The sequence below is a fragment of the Danio rerio genome, chromosome 7, assembly GCF_049306965.1.
Source record: "Danio rerio strain Tuebingen ecotype United States chromosome 7, GRCz12tu, whole genome shotgun sequence".
Taxonomy (NCBI): domain Eukaryota; kingdom Metazoa; phylum Chordata; class Actinopteri; order Cypriniformes; family Danionidae; genus Danio; species Danio rerio.
In genome coordinates, this window is record NC_133182.1 from 71,064,801 (window position 1) to 71,089,113 (window position 24,313).

Here is a 24,313-nt window from a genome sequence, read left to right on the forward strand (position 1 = left end):
CGACTTTTTCACTGGAGTTTAAAGATTGCCGCGTCCAAAAACAATTGCTGCTACACAAATTAACCGGTTGGTAATCATGCGATGGAATAGCACTTTAGATACACTACTGGTCAAAAGATTGGGGTCAGTAGGATTTTTAAATGTTTTATAATAAGCTTCTCCTGCTCACGAAGACTGCATTTATTTAACCAAAAATACAATTCAAATTGTAAAATTATTAAATGGTATTGCACTATAAAATAACTGTTCAAAAGTAGTTTAAATTTATTTAATTTAATAATTTATTCCTATGATGATTTTTCAGCTTCATTACTCCAGTTTTCAGTCACATGATCCTTTAGAAATCACTTTAATAATAATAATAATAATAATAATAATTATTATTATTATTATTATTATTATTATTATTATTGTTGTTGTTGTTATTATTATTATTATTATTATTATTATTATTATTATTACTGTTAATATTATTATTATTATTATTATTATTATTATTATTATTATTATTGCTGTTATTATTATTATTATTACTGTGATTATTATTATTATTATTATTACTATTGTTGTTGTTGTTATTATTATTATTATTATTATTATTATTACTGTTGTTATTATTATTATTATTATTGTTGTTGTTGTTGTTGTTGTTATTGTTATTAATGGTAATAGTAATAAAATCAATATTGATTGGAGTATTAATTTCATTTGAAACTACATACAAAGTAATAAATAAATATTTAATAAATAAGTATTTAACTATTTAACTTTTTTTCTCATTTAATAAATGCCATCTTTATGAACAGCATAATTTAATTTAAATTAATAAATAAAATAATAATAAATAAAAAATAAAAAAAATAAAAACTTTTGACCAGTAGTGGATGCTTAAAGTCATAATCGTATCGCATATTCCTATTTTAGTCGCATTATTGAAGTATAGTACAGACTTAAGTCAGTGAAGCACCACAGACACACACACATCTCCTCCAAGTGCGCACACACACAGTGAACTCCTGGAGACAAACACACCTATCATAATCGTCATAATTTATGCCGTCTGGAAAAAACAGAAGTTTTCTTTTCATTCGACGTGCGGTATCAAATTCCACTAAAACAACACTCTCCTATTGGTCCTTACTTCATACTCGCATCCGGTAGCTCAGAGTTTGTCCAGTCAGTAGAGTTTATAGCAAAATATTTAGCAGTGTCTGCATGCCCTTTATGGCATAGAATTCATTAAAATAGAATTAAAATAACACCGATAACAAATAGGTACTAAACAGTTTTGCATTTTGTGATTTTTTTTAGCTGAATAAAAGACTATTTTCCATTCATATATTTCATTATTAAGGATTACGAAATAACTTATTTCATTCATGAGAAGCCAATCTTGTGTCTCGTCTCATCTTTTGGAGTAAACATCTCAACACACCCCTCGTATATATAATACGGTCTTGTAAAACAAATGCATGAATATGGTAAATTTACTAATAAACAACTGTTATTAAAGCTAATAAGCAGCTATTTAAAAGTGAGAATTGGTCCCCATACTAAAGTGTTACCACACTGCTCTTACACATGTGGTTTAATGATAACCAGGGATGCACTGATATAGAATTAAGCAGATTATAATTATCCTATTATATTGGTGTACTGTATGTGGCTTCTGGTTTTCAAGGCTACAGTTTTAAAGGGGCCTGGCGTTTAAGAAGCTGGGTAATAATTGAAAACTCATTTTAATGATTGGATACACATATGATTTTTTGATTTCAAATACTATTTAGGGTGGATAGTATGCAAATTAGGACGCAGCATTATATGAGATGTGTATGAACTACTCCTGCATTGTAAAAAGAATTGCTGTAAAACTTACAGTATTACTGTTAATTTTGGTTGCCAGTTATGGTGTAAGTTTTACAAGTGCACTGTAGTATTACAGCTGTAATTGTGAATTTCATTCATTCGTTCATTTTCTTGTCGGCTTAGTCCCTTTATTAATCTGGGGTCGCCACAGCGGAATGAACCACCAACTTATCCAGCATGTTTTTACACAGCGGATGCCCTTCCAGCTGCAAACCATCTCTGGGAAAGTAATTGTGAATTTACTTGTCAATTTTACACCATTACTGGCAACCTAAATTGACAGTATTGCTGTAGATTTTATAGCATTTTTTACAGTGTACACACAGGAAAGGTTTCACAGCATCCTCACAAAAGTCTTGAAATATATCTTTAGGTGTGGTGACCATAGTATAGTCAAAATAATTCACTCCTGTTTGATGAATTATTAGAAAATAATTACAGTCATTCCACTTCACCACAACCATTATCATAGTTCAATCAATTATTTCTTACATATTTAACTTACTTTATTGTGTGCATCCCTGTGGTCTACACCACAAGAGCAAATATTTGAGTTCTCAGGTGTTCAGAGCCACTGAACAGGTCCAAATGCACATTAATTGGTGTCATCTGTTTATACTCCTGCTATCATTTGTTAATAGAATCATCTGTTAATGAAAAGTTTTCGTATTTTGCGATTCATAAGTGTTTTCCGTTTACAGTTGTGCATTATGGGATGTTGATGTCTGCTTTGTCGACTTATGATGCTGAAAATGCAACTCTACAGTTTAACACAGTGAATTTTATTGACATTTTAGTCGTTTGAAATACACTACCTGACAAAAGTCTTGTCGTCGATCCCAGTTGGAATAGCAACAAATAATAACTTGACTTCTAGTTGATCATTTGGAAAAGTGGCAGAAGGTAGATTTTTCAGATGAATCATCTGTTGAACTGCATCCCAATCATACTGCAGAAGACCTATTGGAAACCGCATGGACCCAAGATTCTCAGTGATCTGTCAAGTTTGGAAGGTAAAATCATGGTTTGGGGTTACATTCAGTATGGGGGTGTGCGAGAGATCTGCAGAGTGGATGGCAACATCGACAGCCTGAGGTATCAAGACATTTGTGCTGCCCATTACATTACAAACCGCAGAAGAGGGCAAATTCTTCAGCAGGATAGCGCTCCTCATACTTCAGCCTCCACGTCAAAGCTCCTAAAGGCAAGGTCAAGGTGCTCCAGGATTGGCCAGCCCAGTCACCAGCCATGAACATTATTGAGCATGTCTGGGGTAAGATATAGGAGGAGGCATTGAAGATGACTCCAAAGAATCTTGATGAACTCTGGAGTCCTGTAAGAACGCTTTCTTTGCCATTCCAGATGACTTTATTGATAAGTGATTTGAGTCATTGCAGAGATGTATGGATGCAGTCCTCCAAGCTCTTGGGAGTCAGACACAATATTCATTCTTTTCCACTGCACCATGACTTTATATTCTATACTGTACATTATTTCTGTTAAGTGACAAGACTTTTGTCTAAGCAAAGACAGACTTTATGTCCTTATTAAATAAATCAAGTCATGATCATATTTTATTTTGGTAAAATAAGTGTAATATAGAGGCCTTTCATACAAGCCACTTCTGACACCAAATGATCAACTAGAAGTCAAGATATTATTTGTTATTTGTAAAACTTGGATAGCCATTAAGACTTTTGTCTGGTAGTGTAATATAATATATAAGAAATAATATAGAGTGTAATAAGTCTGTACAAAAAATATACTGATAGTTTATTACAAGAGTTTTGCACCATAATATGGAACACCAACCCAGACAATACATCATTTTAAACGATTAAAAATGTTAATAAAAGTCACTTTTTGGAACTTCTCAAGGTTAAAAGTTTTTAAAAGTAAGATCAAGATCCCATGATGCAATTTAAAAGCATAAATAAATGGGGTAAAATAAAAACATGTATAACAAAATACGGAAAACTGATCATTTATGGATCTTTTTTTGCAATGTGGTCTAGGTTTGTCACATTACGCAAACTACAGGTGCACCATTTTAGTCAATGATCAAAATAACACTGTGGAGAAACAAGCCATAATCAAACTTGTGTATTTATGAATGGTAAAAAAATACACAGAAATACTACAGCTTTGTCAAATGCTCTGTTTAAATAATTAAACTGTGATTTCTGCCATTTGCTACCTATTATGTGCCATCTGAGGGCAGAGAAATACTGTACTTAGATATTTTACTACAGTAACTCATTTACAGCTCCTTTAAGTGCAATTAAATGGACAGTTTACCCCCCAAAATGCTCATTTACTCACTATTTACTCACCTTAAAATGAGTTTCTTTTCTCTGTTAAAGTAAAACGAAGATATTTTGAATAATGTTGGATTCCGGACTGGGTCAGTTGGCATTTCTGTGTGGAGTTTGCATGATCTCCCCATGTTAAAGTGGGTTTCCTCCAGGTGCCCCGGTTTCCTCCACGGTCCAAAGACATGTGCTATAATTAAATAAATTTGAATAAACTAAATTGGCCGTAACGTGTGTGTGTGCGTTTGAGAGTGTATGGATGTTTCCCAGTACTGGGTTGCAGCTGGAAGGGCATCCACTGTGTAAAACAGATGCTGGATAAGCTGGCGGTTCATTCCGCTGTGGGGACCCCTGATGTATAATGGGACTAAGCCAAAGTGAAATAAATGGATGAATATTGGAAACCCGCAGCCACTGACATCCATAGTATGGAAAACAAATACTATGGAAGTCAATGCAACATTTTTTGAAGTGTTTTCTTTTATGTTGAACAGAAGAAAGAACCTCAAATAGGTTGTGAGAAGTGAATAAATGATGATTTTAGGGTGTTTGCAATTTTATAATGCAGTTTTGTTCCACTCAGAACTTACTGAGGCATATTAATAATGTGTGTTGTGTGTGTGTGTGTTGACACTGGAATGTGCTTGTTTGATTGTGAGACCAATAGTGATTGCAGATTGATCATGCATGGACATTAAGCATTGATAATTAAGTTAAATACACTTTTCTTTGCATTAGCAGCTCATTACAAACACTTGTTTGCATGCTGCGTGCTCATATACAGTAAGTCACTTCTCATTTATATTTCTCCTTCCATAGCACTTCTGTCCAATGCGTCTGCCCCTGATCTATGAAGGTGATTGTCTGTAAGGTCACTTATTGTAGTATCTTTTTATTATTATGGAAGCAGAACTGTTGCATTATTCCAATTAAATAGATTATGACAATGAGACACATACAAATATCTATTAAATCACAAATAAATCAGGATCAATAAAGGAATAGTTCGCCCAAAATGTAAAAATCGGTTGTTGTTTACTCATTATTCATTCATCCCTAGTCTGTTTGAGTTGCTTTCCTTTGTTGAACACAAAAGAAGATATTTTGAAAAAGGCTCAGAGACTTCCATTTGTTTTTTCTAAGTCAATGGTTACAGGTTTAAAAAAAAAATGGGTTTAACAAAAGAAAATAAACTCATAAAGATTTGGAACCACTTGAAGGGGCATAAATATGGAGTAAATTTTCAATTTTAGATGAACTATTTCATTAAGTAATGACACCATACGATTTAGGTTAATTGTAACTTATTAAACGAAGTTAATCATCTTTCAAACTTAACTTTTTAAAGCTGTACGAGTCAGTTTAGTGTAATTTAAATTAAAATGAGTCCTAATATTAATATGATTCAGCGTAAAAGAATAATTACATTCACAAATAAGTTAAATAAGTGTTAAAGTCATGAAGGTTTGGAACCACTTGATGGGGAGTAAATAGAGAGTAAATTTAGATTTTTGGGTGAACTATCCCTTTAAGTCATAGCATTATATGATTTATGTAAATCCTAACTTATTATACTTAATTAATCATGTTTCGAACTTAACATTTTATAGTTATACAAGTCAGTTTAGTGTAATTTCAGTTAAAACAACCTCTGATGTTAATTTGATTCAACTTAAAAAATCATTATATTCACAAATAAGTTAAATAAATGTTAAAGTCATGAAGGTTTGGAACCACTTGAGGTTTTTGGGTGAACTATCCCTTTAAGAAATGCCACGGTAACTTATTAAACTAATCATGTTTTGAACTTAACTTTTACACAAGTCAGTTTAGTGTAATTTCAGTTAAAATGACTCCTGATGTTAATATGACTCCACTATATTAATAAATAACTTAAATTAATGTTAAACTCAAGAAGGTTTAAACCACTTGAGGGGAGTAAATAGAGAGTAAATTTTGATTTTAGGGTGAGCTATCCCTTTAAGTAATGACACCATATGATTTAGGTTCATCTTAACTTATTAAATTAAGTTAGTCATGTTTCAAACTTAACATTTTTTAAGTTACACAAATAATATTAGTTTAAAAGTTAAAAATGACTCCTGATGTTAATTTAATTCAACTTAAAAAATAATTATATTCACAAGTTAAATAAACCTTAAACTTTATGAAGGTTTGGAATCGCTTGAGGGGGAGTAAATAGAGACTAAATTTAGATTTTTGGGTGAACTATCCTTTTTGGTGAGGACATCATATGATTTAGGTTAATCGTAACTTATTATACTAAGTTAATCATGTTTTTAACTTTCAAATTATGTTTAAGTTACACAAGTCAGTTTAGTGTAATTTAAGTAACTTTTTGATTTAGTGGCTAATTTGTATGAATTCGTACAATCTAATTCGTTCAGTTTAGTACGATTGGCTTATCACCCAATGACAGTTGGGGTTAGGTGCCACGCCTCCTTTTTTAAATCATACATTTTCGTATGACTGTACTTGTACGAATTCGTACAAATTAGCCACTAAACTGACAAAACGTAAAATACTTACGTTTCCTCGTGAGATCGGGCTGGATGTTAATATGATTCAACTTAAAAAATAATTACATTCACAAATAAGTTAATTAATGTTAAAGTCATGAAGGTTTGGAACTACTTGAGGTTTTTGGGTGAACTATCCCTTTAAGAAATGACACTTTAACTTATTAAACTAAGTTAATCATGTTTTGAACTTAAGTTTAAAGTTAGACAAGTCAGTTTAGCATAATTTCAGTTAAAATGACTCCAGATGTTAATATGAGTCCACAATATTCATAAATAACTTAAATAAATGTAAAATTCGAAGATTTGGAATCACTTGAGGGGAGTAAATACTAAGTAAATTTAGATTTTTGGGTGAACTATCCTTTTAAGTAAGGACATCATATGATTTAGGTTAATTGTAACTTATTAAACTAAGTTAGTCATGTTTTTAACTTTTAACTTATTTTTAAGTTACACAAGTCAGTTTAGTGTTATTTAAGTTAAAATGACTCCTGATGTTACAACGCAATCTCATTGCAATTCGTAACGTTTTGATTTAGTGGCTAATTCGTATGAATTCGTATGTTCTAATTTGTACAATTTAGTACAATTTGCTCATCCCCCAATGACAGTTGGGTTAAGAGTTGGGTTGGGCTGGGTTGGGTTGGGTTGGGTGCCACGCCTCCTTTTTAAAATCGAACATTTTCGTACGACTGAATTCGCATAAATTAGCCACTAAACTGCCAAAACGTAAAATACTTACGTTTCCTCGTGAGATCAGGCTGGATTTTAATATGATTCAACTTAAAAAAATAATTACATTCACAAATAAGTTAATTAATGTTAAAGTCATGAAGGTTTGGAACCACTTGAGGTTATTGGGTGAACTATTCCTTTAGGAAATGCCACCGTAACTTATTAAACTAAGTTAATCATATTTTGAACTTAAATTTAAAGTTACACAAGTCAGTTTAATGTAATTTCAGTTAAAATGACTCCTGATGTTAATATGATTCCACTATATTCATACTGTAAATAACTTAAATAAAGTCCAAAGTCATGAAGGTTTGAACCACTTGAGGGGAGTAAACAGAGAGTAAATTTAGATTGTTTTGGGTGAACTATCCCATTAAGTCAGGACATATAATTTTTAGACATATATTTTGTTAATTGTAACTTATTAAAGTAAGTTAACGTATAGTATAATGTAATGTAAGTTAAAATGACTACTGATGTTAATATGATTCAATTATATTCACAAGTTAAATAAAAAGTTCATCTCAGAAATGTTTGGAACCACTTTTTTCTTTTTTGGGTGAGCTATCTCTTTAACTCGGGACAGCAGAAGATTTATGTTAATTGTAACTTTTGCCGAGTTCAGACTGCATGATTTTCAAAGTAGTCGTGTCACAGATGTTTTCACACTGCATGACTATCTGGGCTAGCGTTTCGTCGCTGCTTTGTTTACACTGCAAGATGGATCGGCGACAGGGACTTTCACATTGCATGACTTTACTATAGGAAGAATCGCCAACAACTTCGTCCAAACTACGTCTCACAGCCAAAAACACGTAGCATATCTTTGTTATTAACGACATAATGAGAAAGAAGCCTATAATGGGGTAGAACATGCACATGTTTGCTCACCTGGGTTTAAAGGGAATTAGCCATTTCTCCTCAACGTTGATAATAAACTAATTTCTTTCTGTATGAAACGTCAAACAGACACGGTTGCTCCTGAGTCCCGTCAAACCTCCACTAGTTTTTCCTCCATTTCGTGGGTCCAAATAAACCGAAAAAGATTGCTTTTAACTTCTCCCTCAGCCTCCCGCTGGCCTGCAGCAGGTATACACACGCAAGTGAATGCTGCTCTCTCATTGGCTGTAGGCAATCGCTGATGTTATTTTCAGTCAAAACTCAATTCACACAGCATGATTTGAATCGCCGACAGCTCCAGATATTCAGCATGCCAAATATCTCGCAGGCATCCTCGACTCATCGGCGATTCTCTCAGATCACGTCTTTAAAAGTTCATACTGTGTGATTGTCACTCACGTGCACGAGCAGCGATTTGCCTGTGATTTCAGGCATTTGTAGGCGATTTCTCAAAACCTGTCGGCGAGCCAAAATCAGGGCTAAAATCACGCAGTCTGAACTAGGCATTATTAAACTAAGTTAATCATGTTTCGAACTTCATAAGTTTGATAAGTCCCTTTGGCAATATTTATGTTAAAATGAATCCTGACGTATGATTCAACTTAAAAAAAAAAAAGAATTATATTCACAAAAAAGTTCATTAAATTTACATCACAAGCACGACTGCACTAAAAACATGACATTTGCTGTTTGTTTAAACTACTTGTTTTATGTTCAATCCACTTACATTTGTAAAAACTATTAAAGGGTAACTTAATTCCTTCATGGTGCCCCAACACAAATTGATTGTGTGGAAGCCAGCATTTTAGATTGAATTTAAATCAAAATGCACACATTTGTTTTTCATACGTGTGCAGATCTCATTTGATTCATTTATGAAGGATTCTCATTCTTGTGGATGCCTTTACATTTAAACATGGATCAAAATCTATTTGTTTGGAATAATACACCAGCTCTAGCCATGTACTGTATATTTTGGCGAGGTGTTTGACAGCATGACATTAACCGCCTGCCTGTGATTCTTTCATCCGCACGTCATGTCTGACATCTTTCTGTCTTTCTTCAAGGCCTGCTAATTATTCGCTCATGTAGACTCTCTTATTTTCCTTCTTCTCTTTGTGTTTCAGAGATGGCTTGCATTTCAGAAACCCTCACACAATCGCTCTCGTGCCTCTACGAAAGCAGGCCGTTACTGCAGTAAATGGCCTTTTTTTTAAAGTAGCACCTTTTTTTTGGACATGTTGTAAAACTGTTTGAAGATTTTAATTATTTAGCTGTATATTTTTCAGACGTACCATTTGTTGTTGCCTTATTTATGTTATATAAGCCATACTCTTGCAATAAAAGACAGATTAAGGTTCTCGTCATCATTATTGCATGTCTACTCTGTTAACGATTTTTGCAAATGACACAGTATTTAACTGTAATGTAAACTGTATTTTACTGTATTTTACAGTTGCATTGTGAAAATTGCAGTAAAGCTATGCATATAATTCTGTAAATACATCTACTACAAAATAAGAGGTACTGTAAATGTAAATACAGTATTTTTGCTGTATTTGATTTACAGTAAGTTGCTGTAGATTACATTCTAGAGTACATTGTAGCCAGAGGTCGCGTTAGACTTTCTCATTGTCTGTCATTTTGACAAAGAGGGTTGTAAAAATTCTGTCATAACCTATTATTGATCGTTATCTAATTTGCAGACTTTCTAATCGCTTTTTTTTTTTTCATTCATATTTTAATAATGAACTTGCACGACGAGCATATAGGCTAAATTATTCATTTATTTATTTGACAAATGAACTAAAACTCCCATCTGCCTTAACTCATATCTTTCTCCTGCGTCGACCTGAACTGGGTGCTTGCCTGTGCGTAATCAAACGCATCAAGGGAGACTGATGCAGAGGCAGTTGTCATTAAATTCTGTGTCTTTGCCTCAGAAAGTCGACTTCTCGTGACCAAAAACCAGAATTAGTGTCACTTCAGCCAGCGTTTTGTAGATAGGAAACATTTCTCCCCAGGCTGTGATCAGAAAAAAAGTTTGCTGGATTCTCTGAATGTGGTATTTCCCGATCCTGCAACCACTCGTTTCACCGGGAAAAAATACTACAGCACGCGCTCCTTCTGCATCAGGAGCGCATCTGTGCTGCAGCCCTCTGTGTTCGGTACTGCTCACAACGCACTCCAAAGCACCTGACCTCCTTACTGCCGTTTGGTTGGCTCATAACAGCTGTCGGCGACTGAGGATTTTTGTGTTTGTTCTTCATCGTCCACTGCATCACTTTCTCTTCTTTCACCTTTATTATTAATATCACAACTATTTGGATAACTATATTAAAGAAACTTCTCACACTCTGCTGCTGTGACATTTTTGCAACTGCACGCAGCGGTGACAAAGACAAGACAAAACAAGGACAATCGCCATCAGCTGGACAGGAGTGAGAATTACAGTTAGCTACAATTTACAATAAATCACCCTCAGCACAATCCGTCAAAATTACTGATCACCTTTAGATTTTTCCCTCACTGCTGAAAAAAATCTGTCAATGAAGGAAAATATTCGGTTAACGCGACCTCTGATAGTAGCGTACATTCTAGAACAAAGGTGTCAAACTCAGTTCCAAAAGGGCCGCAGCTCTGCACAGTTTAGTTCCAACCCTTATTAAACACACCTGATCAAACTAATTGAGTCCTTCAGGCTTGTTTGAAACCTACAGGTAAGTGTGTTGGAGCAGGGTTGGAACTAAACTGTGCAGGGCTTCGGCCCTCCAGGAATTGAGTTTGACACCCCTGTTCTATAAGAATTGCAGGTTCATTTTCCATCTCCTACATAAGCTAAAATAAAAACTCAAATAATATTTTTTTTCTCTAAAAAAAGTTGTTTTTGTGTAGTCAGGGACATTTTGTCTTGAAAAATATTAACTTAAAACTCCTACTGTATATTTAACTGTCTCCACCTACTGAATTATGCATTTAGCTTGAATTATCATAAAGTATTTAATTTATATAATGCAAGTCAATGATTACCAGCAAAAAAACATATGAAGAATTAATGTGCAAAAATAAAAAAATGGCTCCATCTCAAATGGAAATCCTATAGACCAATTACCATGTTTGTAAACATTCAGGATGCGCGCAGGGAGGTGGCAGGAAAAAAAGCATTTACAGCGAGGGAATGACATCCGATGCAGTATAGAGTCTGTTGTTGTCTTGGAAATAAGATATTTTGATTACATATATATATATATATATATATATATATATATATATATATATATATATATATATATATATATATATATAAATTTACATAATGCTTTCTGCATATCAAAACAGATCGTCACCCAGTGATAAGCACAGTTATTCGGCAAAATTAATGTTAAAGTGAGTGGCGTTCATCTGACAGGTCCATTTGCGATAGCACCCTTCCAATGGATATTGGATAAGACGAAATGACCAATCATCCAGCCCAAAATATACAATCTCATTGAAGCTCCAAATGATTTTGCAAGAGAGAAGTCAAAGGTCTAAAAGTCTTTAGATGCCAACAATGTTGTTCTGTGTGGTCATGTGCAAGAAATCATGCTCCATGATGACCAGATTCAACACTATGTAGAGCTAAAAACCGAAGTTCTGCCTAGCCAAAGACAAGGAAAGCAGACGGAGCTGTACAAGGCCTGGCGAATTAATCACCAACACACAAAGCGACTGCATTCTGACAGCGAACTACACCTGTACGGCAGGGTATGTGAACCTGCACATAGAGGTAAAGTTGGCACAGTTGCAATCTAAACAACTACATTCTCCGCTAAAAAAGCCTCAAAAGTCCCTTATGTTGTCCAAACGCTGCAATATTTGTCAAACTGTGTAGAGATGTTTAGCCTTCTTGATGTCGCTGGTGTGGGCGGAGTATTACACAAGGGTGATGAGGCTGTCCAAGTGCTGATATTACTTTGATATCTCAACCAGTGAGATTCTAGAACCAGACTGACCTGTTCACTTGGGGTTAATACTTGTAATCTCCTGATTGCAAGAGAAAGAAAAGGGAAAATCTCTGTTATTTTGATTAGTGATGGATTGTTCATGAATGATTCGTTCATTTTAAACGAATCTTCAATATGACTCAGGAACTACAAGTCCTCTCAGGGAGTGATTCGTTTATCCGCGCGTGCGCACATTTGTGCAGGTATCGTTAATTTCAAGTCATCACATTGGCAGAAGCCAATCATATGCGTTTAGAGCCGGAAAAAGAATTGATCCGCTCACCTCTCGAATCCTCGATCGGGTCTGAGTCACTCGTTCATCACGAGCCTATCATTTGCGTTTAGAGCCGGAAAAAAAATTGAACCGTTCATCTCTCGGGTCCTCTATCAGGTCTGAGTCACTCGTTCCTCATGGGCCAATCATTTGCGTTTAGAGCCGGAAAAAGTATTGAACCGTTCATCTCTCGAGTCTTTGGGTTTGAGTCATTCTGTCACGTGATGAACGAACGATCACGGCTCCTATCGGCTAAGACTGTGCATTGATTAAGATTATATGTGACCGTCAGTGTAACGTGAATGAACCCCTGACATTTGAAGACATGAAGAGGTGAGCTGAGCAAAGAGACAACAATACCTTCATAGACAAAAGAGCAGGTAAACATTGTTATTTTCTCCTTCTTATATTCTATTTATGTCTTATTTGTCGTGCAATCAATCGTTTGAGCTAGTTGTAGATGTGTTTTGAAGCAATTCGTAACATTTTAATAATATTTTGGCAAACTGAACCAAATGAACGAAATGACTCGAAAAAAGATTCGTTCATCTTGATGAACGAGACTCAAAGATCCGAGTCAGTAAAATGATCCGAACTTCCCATCACTAATTTTGATGGCATTTCATGTCGTTCAGCCTTAGTGGCGGAAGAAAGTAGTTACTCAAATAAAAGGATGTTTGAGGTTCTGCATGTTTGATTTTCTTTTTTATATGCACAATTATGCCGTTGAACTGTTGTATAAACGCAATACCACTTGTAGCAGAGCGATATGGCTGTATATTGTCACTAGTGGAACACTAAGGCACTCCACCTGTGACCTCAACCCAACGCACGTCTCCCACCAGTGCCGAAATACAGACATATTGCACTGCTACTTGTGCGATGCATTGTTTTTTGCAGCGGATGGCCTTACAGCCACAACCCAGTACTGGGAAACCCCCACACACTCTCAGATTCACACACTCATACACTATGGCCAATTGAGCTTATCAAATTTACTTATACTGCCTGTTTTTGGCCTGGATATATATTGCTGAAATAATAATAAATATTTTATATCTATAAAATCCAAACATGAACTTGTAAAACATATGATTTATACAATTAATAAAAGCTGAGTTATCCATCATTTGCAAACAAACTCTTCATACACACACACACACACACAGAAAACTTCATAGAAATTCAAACCGTCCTGATTAATTTTACATGATGGTTTCACACATTCATTGAATCCAGCTTTAAAATTCTTTCCATTACCAGATTCAAGTAGGTGAGAACCGAAATGCCTTCAAGCCGCTGTAAGTGCTGATAGTGTTCAGAGTGACCCCGGACGAGATCTTTTTCTAGCTGGACATTACACAGATCAGGGTTTTGGAGGTGAGATTAAGTCTTGACTCATATATATGACCGTGTTCCTGCTTTATAAAGCTGTAAGTGCTAACAGACCACACTGATTTACTGTGTGCGCGTTATCTGCATCCATAGTTCCAGTGTTGTGGTTATTCAGCATGGAGACCATCATCACACTAAACACGCATATTTTAACTGACTGTGTGTTTGTTTTTTAAAAAAGCAGAGCCAAAACTCTTTTAAAACAATATCAGCTCACATTCCTGAAGCTTTTAGTCACTGCAATGAGTCCTGAATTATTAGAGAATTAAGTTACCGTACTATAGAGTGCATGTTGTTGTGTAGGCCTACTCAGTGTGCGAATTATACATTGATGATAAGGGGTTTGGGGGGGATCAACTGTTTGTTAACTGCTAGTTTGGGTAATACATGCTTCAGTCATTGATGTATTTACTTTTAATTCCATCTAGTTCCTTAATAAAATGTATTTAGGTTTTCAGCGTTTTGAGGTATATAGTGTTTCTGTAGGTTAAACTACAAACTGTGCGTCTATTTTAATTTTAATTTCAGGCTAAATATAGAAACGAACAGCTATTTTACAAGAAAACAAAGTCTAACTATGTCTAAAGCCACTTTCAAGCTTTTTTTCTCAAATAAACGGGCGCAATTATGCATTAATAATGGTTTGAACCATTAGGAGTGGTCAAATGTATATTTATATTATCTATTATTTTAATTGTTAACATTATTATTTAAAATACAGATCAGAGTAATATATCTCAGTGTTAATGAACTGAACTGATACATCTTGTCTTGACCTCCTTCATGGGGGATTGAGCAATAATCCCTCTCCAAACCCCTCTGTAATTCGCACCGTGGGCCTACTATAAAATCCAGCTTATATCAGCTCAAGCTAGTCAAGCTGGTCCACCAGCTAAAACCAACTTTAACCAGCTTGAACTAGCTACCAGGGTAAGCTGGTATTAGCTGGATTTTTAGTAGCCGACTATTTATTTATACGGATGCTAACTAGCTAAAGCCATTAATGTAATGTAATTAACGGTGTAGAGTGTTTATACACTCTCAGAAATAAAGGTATGCGAGTTGTTACTGGGGTGGTACCTTTTCAAATGGTACACATTTGTACCTAAAAGGTCCATATTAATACCTCAAAGGTACATATTAGCACCTTAAAAGTACAGAAGTGTTCCTCTTAACATTTTTACATTTGAGGTACCAATATGTATACCCTTTAAGTACAAACATCTACCTTCTGAAAAGGTACCACAGTGACAGCTCACATACCTTTATCCTGAGAGTGTACATTGCTATTGGTTAATGTTGGAGCCAAAAGTTCCTAACACAAGTCCACAATATTATATGGGAGGGATAAAACAAATTGGAAAGCATATAAATATTAGTGAATAATACAAAAATGTAAGAAAGACAAATGAAGATTAGACTTGAAGAGTGAAAAAACACGGCCTTATAGCGCCATCGTGCGGTTAAACAGGAGCAGAACTTTTGGGAGACATCATCACAGCGCCAACAGTCAAGACTTTTGGTTTCATTTTCTTCAGAAGGCCCAATGGCTTTTTCTACCACAGCAAATTACATTTTTTCATTTTGATAGTTGGCGCCATACATGAGGAAGTGACGATTTTGTGGGCTTTTTAGCCCAAAGACTAGTTTCATTGGTAGTCCCTTTACCAAATGTTAAAGCTCATACCAATAAAATACAAATTCAAATGAAAAACAATACTCAAATAAACAACAACATCAACAATACCAAAAAGTCTAGTGTTCACAATGTTGATTAATAAGAAGCCATTTCTTAAAATTATACTTCAATGACTTCAAAGATTCCCATTCTCTAACAGATTGTGGTATGGTATCATATTCCACTAAAGTGATGCTTTGAAAGAAAAACAAGCCTGACCAAAAGAAGTTTAAGTGGAATAATAATCAGCTTTAGCTGCACCCCGAGTCACTCTTGATGTCTGATAGAAGGGGAGGAGCTAAACCATGCATAATCTTGTAAACTACCATTTTAAACCTAATTGTGTTTTCCAAACTAAGCAGGATATGAGTTTTTAAAATAGTAGTGATGAAAACCAAACTCTTTTTATGTAAATTTTTAAGTGCTTGTTTATATAATAATTCCAGAGGTTTTAAAACTGTAGATTTTGACTTATCAGACAATAATTCATATGAAAGAAGATCCTAGAATTTAAATGTATTTTTGCAGCCTAATTTAATAAAGAATTTAATAAACCTACTATTAACTATTTTCAATTTGACCTTGTTACATACCTTTTTTATATGTGAACATACCTTTATACCTTATATGATCTCTAATAATACTTTTTTAATACTATTTTTTGCATAAATTCGCATCTTTGGATGGAAACCCAGGTTAAACCACAGCTTAAACTGACTGGCTGGTTTTAACTGGTCGACCAGCCTGGTATTAGAGATGTTTCGGCCACTTCTTTGCTGGTCAGGCTGGGAAATGATCAGCTTGACCAGCCTAGTTTAAATTGGACAGAGGTGGTTTTGGCTGGTCTCCCAGCCTGGCTATAGGCCGGTCAAACTTTATTTGTGTTTACAAATTCCGAAATAACTTAGGATTGTGTTTTTGAAAAAAGTAGTAAGCAGCAACTTGTTAACTCTTTACAATAGTATGGCCGGCCCTTCCCTGTTGAAAAATAAACAGCTTTAACCAGTCTAGGCTGGTTGGCTGGTTTTAGCTGGTCCACCAGCCTGCTTTTAGAGGGGTTTTGGCCATTTCCTGATTAGTTTCAGCTATTTCCAGCCTGGTCTTAGCTGGTCAGGCTGGGAGATGACCAGCTAAAACCAACTTGATCAGCCTAGTCAGGCTGGGACCCCAACCAAAACCAGCTATGTCTAGCTTAAACCAGATTGGTCAAGGTGATTTTACATGGTTTTAGCTGGTCATTTCCCAGCCTTACTAGCTAAGACAGGTTGGAAATGTCTGGAAACCAGCCTGGAAATGGCCAAAACCCTTTAAACCAGGCTGGTCGACCAGCTAAAAGCAGCCTGGTTTGTTTAAGCTGTCTTTTTCAGCAGGGTTATCCAATGCTGAACATCCCAACCCACACTGAAAATAAGCCAAGTTTGAGATGGACGCATCTCACACAAACTCATGCCATGAAATATTACTTTATAATTAAAACCCTAATTTTCCTTGCACAATATCTTCACACAAAGGTCTGCTCTCCTGGTTGCTGAATGAATGTGATGTATTGCTGACCTGAGAAATCTTAGCAAACAAACATATAGAAAACATAGTGCCTGACTGTATATGATTTGGGTGACCACCAGATTTCATGGGGCCCCAAGTGGCCGCTTTCCTTGCTTAATGACTAAAATCGCCTATGCCTAGAATTATACTAGTTGTATTATAATTATACTCCTGTGTCCCGTAGACAGGTTTACTATCGAAGGTTTATGACCATAGACTTTCTGTAGACATAAAGGAGGAGGCTAAGCTTATGTTTTATTAAACATTTTCAGTGGTTTGCACTATCTTTTACACAATCTCTAGAAAGCTACAAATGATTTTGCTTGTCCATAAATAATACTTGAAGTGAAACTAAATAAATCAAAATAATAATAGTTAAATTAAATTCTTAAAAAAACACATAAAACGCCACGTTGACATTTTTAAATTAGCCCAAATGAGTTATTCCACTGCCAAATGCATTCTGTTAATTTAAATGTAAGTTGCTGATCCTTACAAACCTGTTTTCCTTTTAAATCTCACAAAAAAAAAAGACGGTTGAGATGAGATATTGTGCTGTTACCCTCCCTGTCTTATCACGCGCATTCCACTTAACGCAGCTTTTGTGTCAGGTAATTGAAAAAGTCAGCTGTTCAGCAGTACCTGTTCCTACCGGCAGGTGGGAGTGGCTCTGTTGTCACATGAGCTGCGTCCCAAATGGCACACTATACACTATGCACTCATACACTATGTACTTATGCACTCACACACTCAACAGGATAGTATATAGCTGCGTCCCAAATGGCACACTATACACTATGCACTCATACACTATGTACTTATGCACTTACACACTCAACAGGATAGTATATAGCTCCGTCCCAAATGGCACACTATACACTATGCACTCATACACTATGTACTTATGCACTTACACACTCAACAGGATAGTATATAGCTCCGTCCCAAATGGCACACTATACACTATGCACTCATGCACTATGTACTTATGCACTTACACACTCAACAGGATAGTATATGTATGTAGTGTCGTCCCAAATGGCACACTAATGTGTTTTTACTAAGCGGAAATTCAAACCGTTTCCTTGATGACGTTTGACATTTGCCAAGTCAGTGAAATAAACGACCAAATTATCAGATAATACCTGCCGTGAGTATTGGTGCATTCACCATCGGGAGGGGCTATAATCACTCTCGTAGGAGAATTTTGCTTTCACCATCCAAATTAAATAAAGTTATTCAACATGTGCGTCTGATAGCTCCGCCCCTTCCGCTACGTAAGCAAACCTGCGGTCGTTGAGTGCGTGAAGTGTCCATCATTACACACTTCACTTTAGCGGCTGAATGAGTGCATCATCCGGGTAATTAAAGTGCACTTATTATTGTTAGAGTTTTCAGTGTGAACACACTACTTATTCTATTTATACTACAAAATGGCGTAGAATAGTGCATAAGTATGCGATTTGGGACGCAGCTTCAGTATGTAGTGGCGTCCCATATGGAACACTAATGTTTTTTTACTAAGCGGAAATTCAAACCGTTTCCCTGATGACGTTTGACGGTTGCCAAATCAGTGAAATAAACGACCGAATTACCAAATAATACCTGCCGCGAGTATTTCCGCATTCACTATCGGGAGGCGCTATAATCATTCTCTTAGGAGAATTTTGTTCTCTCAATCCAAAATAATTAAAGTTATTCAACATGTGCGTCCGATAGCTCCGCCCCTTCCGCTGCGTAAGCAAACATGCAGTCGCGTGGTGTCCATCATTCCACACTTCATTTTAGCGGCTCAATGAGTGCATCATCCGGGTAATTAAAGTGCACTTATTATTTTTAGAGTTTTCAGTGTGAACACACTACTTACACTATTTATACTACAAAATGGCGTAGAATAGTGCATAAGTATGTGATTTGGGACGCAGCTATGGTGTTAAAAAAGCGAAACTGAATAGTTCTAACTACTGATGAAGCTTAATATTTGTTTTCCCAGTATAAAATGTGTGTAGTTTTGGGGAAATACGATCATTGTAATCAATAAAATATGCGTCATATAAATGTAAATACATGCAAATTAGTCAGAAAAACGTGTATTAGCTTTCTAGATATGGTATAGATATCTAGACATATTTATCTAGATATGATATAGCCAGTCACATCTGCTTTTTTTATAATAGTTAAATCACAGTGAGTTCCTGCATCTAGCATATTTTATAGCTATATTCTACTGTAACATTGAGTTTGACATCCCTGGTGTAAATGATCAGTTAAAGCCTTTTTATGTTTATTCAGAACTTATTTTCAGTCAACCACAGCAATAGCTGAACGCCTTCATCCATATTAGGGATTTCCTAGAATGTTCTCCTACGTTTGTGAGGCATATATGGAATTTCTGCTCAAGTATGAATGAAACAGGCATTATGCATTTAAAGTGCTACACTTAGCCCCTTATCTATTTCGACCCTAGCAACGCCCCTGTCAACAGCAAGTGATGCAAATTTTCAAGACATCACAGTGGAGTTCTAAAATGAGCGTAATGGACGTTTAGTATCTGTAGACCAGGGGTCACCAACATGGTGACCAGGTAGCCCGCAAGGATCACATGAGTTGCCCGTGGGCCTGTTATAAAAATATTAGCTTACCATAGCACCACATACCAGTAAGCTGCATCTAATATTTTTTGTAGATATTCTTTTTAAATCACACTTGCATTTGGTGTAAATTTTAAAATGACGTTAAGTTATATATTTAAAAAAACTTTAAAAACAATTTCAGACAAATGAAGTGTTGCATATTTATATTTATCTGTTTCCAATCAATGTTGACAACTATTGTGAGAAATCATTAACATGATCAGTCTTCACATAGATGAATATCATTAATTATTAATAATAATTGAGCAAATTTGTTATTAGGAAGTGTGTATCAAACTGGTAGCTCTCAGTTTTCAAAAGGTTGGTGAGCCCTGCTGTAGACACAAGTGTTGGTAGACACCTCTCTGACCACCAGATGGCGACCCTACCCCTAAAATGTGACTGTTAGGAATGCGTGGACTTCCACGCCTGTTGTGTTTGATGCTCTCCCATCTTTCAGGTCGTATATTGGAATCGTTTGATCAACGACACGCAGAAAATTTATTTTTGAGTCCCTAACATCCAATATTGTATTTTAGGCTAAAACTTTTGCTATGTTTTGCAAATACGCATTTGTGTAATTATAGCCTATGCTAAAAGGAATAGTTATGAAGGGACAGATAGCTAGCTCACTAATTTGCTAATGAGTAGAACTATAAGCTAAAAAAGAAACAGTAAAATCTCTCAAATAATCGCAATACATTTATAAAATCAGTACTTTATGTAAAAACATTAATAAGTGAACTGTGCGAGTGTGTAGCAGTTATTGACCACCGGAGTGCGTTTTTCAACGTAAACTGAAAAAATATTAAGCAAGTCTGCTTCAAAGATTGTTTCTTGTGTTTTTTCCTCTTTCTTTAAATTACATATGAGCCATTTTTGTTTCTCCACAGCTGAGCTTAAATGAAACGTGAGGCCATGCAGTTCACCACAAACGTTATAGCTAGAAAAATCTGGCCTGCTTGAGTTTTAAAAGCCTGTTTGAAGTTGAGTCTGAATAAGATGTGATTGTCGTAGAGTCTATCAGACAGTTTTTATGTTGTACACGTTTTAGAATGCTAGCATGACATGTTATGCTGCTAGTTAAGTCTAGCTTGTACCGGTTCTGTCCACCATTAAAATTTGGCCTGATATCAATAAGTTTTTAGTGCTTAATAAGATGAAAGAACTTTATTTTAAAACCCTTCATATTTACTATCCTTGTAATTCTTTACTGTATAAATGTAATATAAAGAATTATTTGCGGTACACATTCTGTAATTCTAACCTGGAAACATTAGCACATTTATTTTCAGAATGGAATTTTGTAGAAACATTTTGGACAGAAATGTCTTGGCTTGTCTTCTCAGCTTACAAAAAAACTTTTTGATTTTAAGACAATTAATTGTTTTTGGTTTGGGAGTCAGATTGTAAGGAAATGGACAATATGTTAACATTTTAACTCTTTGTGGCCTTTTCCATCTTCACAAATTATAGAGTTATTAGCCAGTGTTAGCCTAATTTTAGAACATTTTGTATTGACTTTATTATGAATCTCTCTCATCACAAAATAAGAAAGCTGCTAAAACAACTGAACTGATGAAAAAAATTATATTATCATTACCTTAATTACCTTTAATTATCAGATCTATTTTGGTACACCTATGTACATTTCTAATAATCTAAGTATAGTTTAAGATATTTCTTTTTTTATTTCTTTTAATATATTTATATATATTTTTCTTTCATTCATTAATTATCTTGTTGGCTTAGTCCCTTTATTAATCCGGGGCCGCCACAGCGGAATGAACCGCCAACTTATCCAGCAAGTTTTTACAGCCACAACCCATCTCTGGGAAACATATACACACACACACACACACACACACACACTACAGACAATTAAGCCTACCCAATTCACCTGTACCGCATGTCTTTGGACTGTGGAGGAAACCCACACGAAGGCAGGGAGAACATGCAAACTCCACACAGAAACGCCAACTGAGCCGATGTTCGAACCAGCGACCTTCATGCTGTGAGGCGACAGCACTACCTACTGCGCCACTGCCTCGCCACCCTATAGTCAATGTAAGAATAATAACTGTGTTCTGTGTGTTGTCCTGAAATGGCATAAAAAAATGTGTTTGAGGATAAATTACTATGCTCTCTTAAATCAATTTCAATTCCCTGCAAATTCCAATCAAACCTAAAATAATCATGAATTAAGTTAGGAAATGTTTAAGTGAACTACAAGCATATTTAAAAGCTGTATTTACAGTATGTTACATGAGACTATGTACATATCCAACTGAGCCGAGGTTCGACCCAGCAACCTTTTTGCTGTGAGGTGACAGCACTACCTACTGCGCCACCGCCTCGCCCCATATTTTTTCTTTTTTTTTTCTTTAAATATTTGTTTTTCTTTTATGTATTGTTTTATTTCCTTATCCCTTGTATCATTTGTGTTACTAGATGTACAATGGATATGTAGAATTTGTAGAATTTTCTGGGAAATTTCTGGGTACAAGAAACATTGATTAGAAGAAAGGTTTTCTTTACTTTAATAAAACATTCAAAATGTTTCAAAAATATAGAAATTGGTTTCTGGGAGAGTTTGTATCTGGTTACACACACAAAGAACCCACAATACATTAGCCTTACTGCCTAATGACTACAGCCACGTTGACACCCTCTGCCACTGCATTGATGAAATGCATTGGCAGAGGGACTGCGGTCTGCTGATAATCTTACCCTTCAACAACCACCCTGTAGACTAAAATCTATGGGGGAGAGAGCTTTTTCTGTTGCTGCACCTAGGTTATGGAATGCTCTCCTTTACTCTGTAAGAAATGCTTCCACACTAGCTAGTTTTATGAAGATGCTAAAAACTCATCTTTTTAAGGCAGCATTTTTAGATTCTTGATTATTCTGTGTTCATATTTTATAACTTTTTTTTTTTAATGTGTACTTGTATTTTACTGCATGCTTGATTTCTCTGTATGTTGTAGCGCTTTGGGTTTTAGAAAAGTGCATTATAAATAAAATGTATTATTATTATTATTATTATTATTATTATTATTATTATTAACAATTGGATGAGCCAAAACTTTCTTCAGTTAAACAAAGAGAAAACTGAAGTCATTGCGTTTGGGAACAGACATGAGGTTCTCAAGGTGAATGCGTACCTTGCCTCTAAGGGTCAAACAACAAAAAATAAGGTCAAGAATCTTGATGTGACTCTGGAGTCAGATCTGAGTTTCAACAGTCATGTCAAAGCAGTTAGTAAATCAGCATACTATAACATTGCAAGAATTACATGCTTCGTTTCCAGTGAAGACTTAGAGAAACTTCATCATGCTTTTATCAGCAGCAGGGTGGATCACTGTAATGGACTCCTCACTGGCCTTCCCAAAAAGACAGTCAGAAAGCTGCAGCTCATCCAGAACGCTGCAGCCAGGGTTCTGACCAGAACCAGAAAGTCAGAGCACATCGCACCTGTCCTCAGGTCTCTACACTGGCACCCAGTTATATTCAGAATATATTTTAAAGGATTATTACTTGTCTATAAATCTCTAAAAAGTCAAGAAGCTTAATACATTACAGATATGCTCACTGAATACAAACCCAACAGATCACTCAGATATTTAGCATCAACTAGAAATGAGTTCAGTCAAAGCAGGGTGACATTTTAGCTACTACGCCCCTCGCTGCTGGAATCAGCTTCCAGAAATGATCAGATGTGCTCCAACATTAGGCTCATTCAAATCAAGACTGAAAACACATCTGTTTAGCTGTGCCTTTACTGAATGAGCACTGTGCTACATCCGACAGATCTGTTATGTCATTCTTTTTTTATTATTATTATTTTAACACATTTTAGTCTGTTTTTAATCATTTTATTGTTTGTTTGTTTTTATTTTCTTATACTTATCTTTTTTATTCCTGTTTATGTAAAGCTCATTGAATTGCCACTGTATATGAAATGTGCTAAATGAATAAACTTGCCTTGCCTTACGTTTCTAAAGCATTCACCCCCTACCCCGCCACCCCGACACACACACCAAAAAATAAAAAATAAATAAAAAAATGAGATGAACCACATGGGAACCTTTTATGTTTGCTAAGTAGTAAATTTCTTTTTGTCTCAGCAAGCTGGTAACATTTTTTAAATAACAATATTTTTTGTCAACCTAAGTCTAAAGTATTTATACAAATAACAAATATATACAATTTGTGCTCTAGTATCCTGTCAGAAAGCTAATAAAAGTGAACCAAATGAAGGTGTATACCAGTTGAGCAGACTACTATCTCCTCTGGGAAGATAAAACAGAGAAGCAGACGTTCCAAAGCAGAAGGTTATCTCTTCGTGCCATCCTGAATGAAAAGGTTAGTTGTGTTCATGAACACCTCACCACTGATGCTCCTTTGTCAACAATGTGTCAAAATGTCAAAACCAAAATTGTTGTC

At 35.4% G+C, this 24,313-nt stretch overlaps 1 protein-coding gene across 40 annotated transcripts in view; it reads left to right on the plus strand.

The window, feature by feature from the left end:
• Positions 1-9,723, plus strand: part of mical2a (microtubule associated monooxygenase, calponin and LIM domain containing 2a) — a 144,075-nt gene extending 134,352 nt beyond the window's left edge. For 22 of the 40 annotated variants that reach the window (XR_012382807.1, XR_012382806.1, XR_012382810.1 and 19 more), the window contains 2 exons: positions 4,998-5,034; positions 9,484-9,723. Coding sequence is in view for 35 of the 40 variants with exons in the window: in XM_068222763.1 (XP_068078864.1) it covers positions 4,998-5,032 (35 nt within the window). In the remaining 5 variants the exon portion in view is untranslated. Of the gene's footprint in view, positions 1-4,997; positions 5,045-9,483 lie in introns of all 40 variants that reach the window. The other 18 variants (XM_068222761.1, XM_073907468.1, XM_073907477.1 and 15 more) reach the window with 2 other exon arrangements.
• Positions 9,724-24,313: the final 14,590 nt, after the last annotated feature.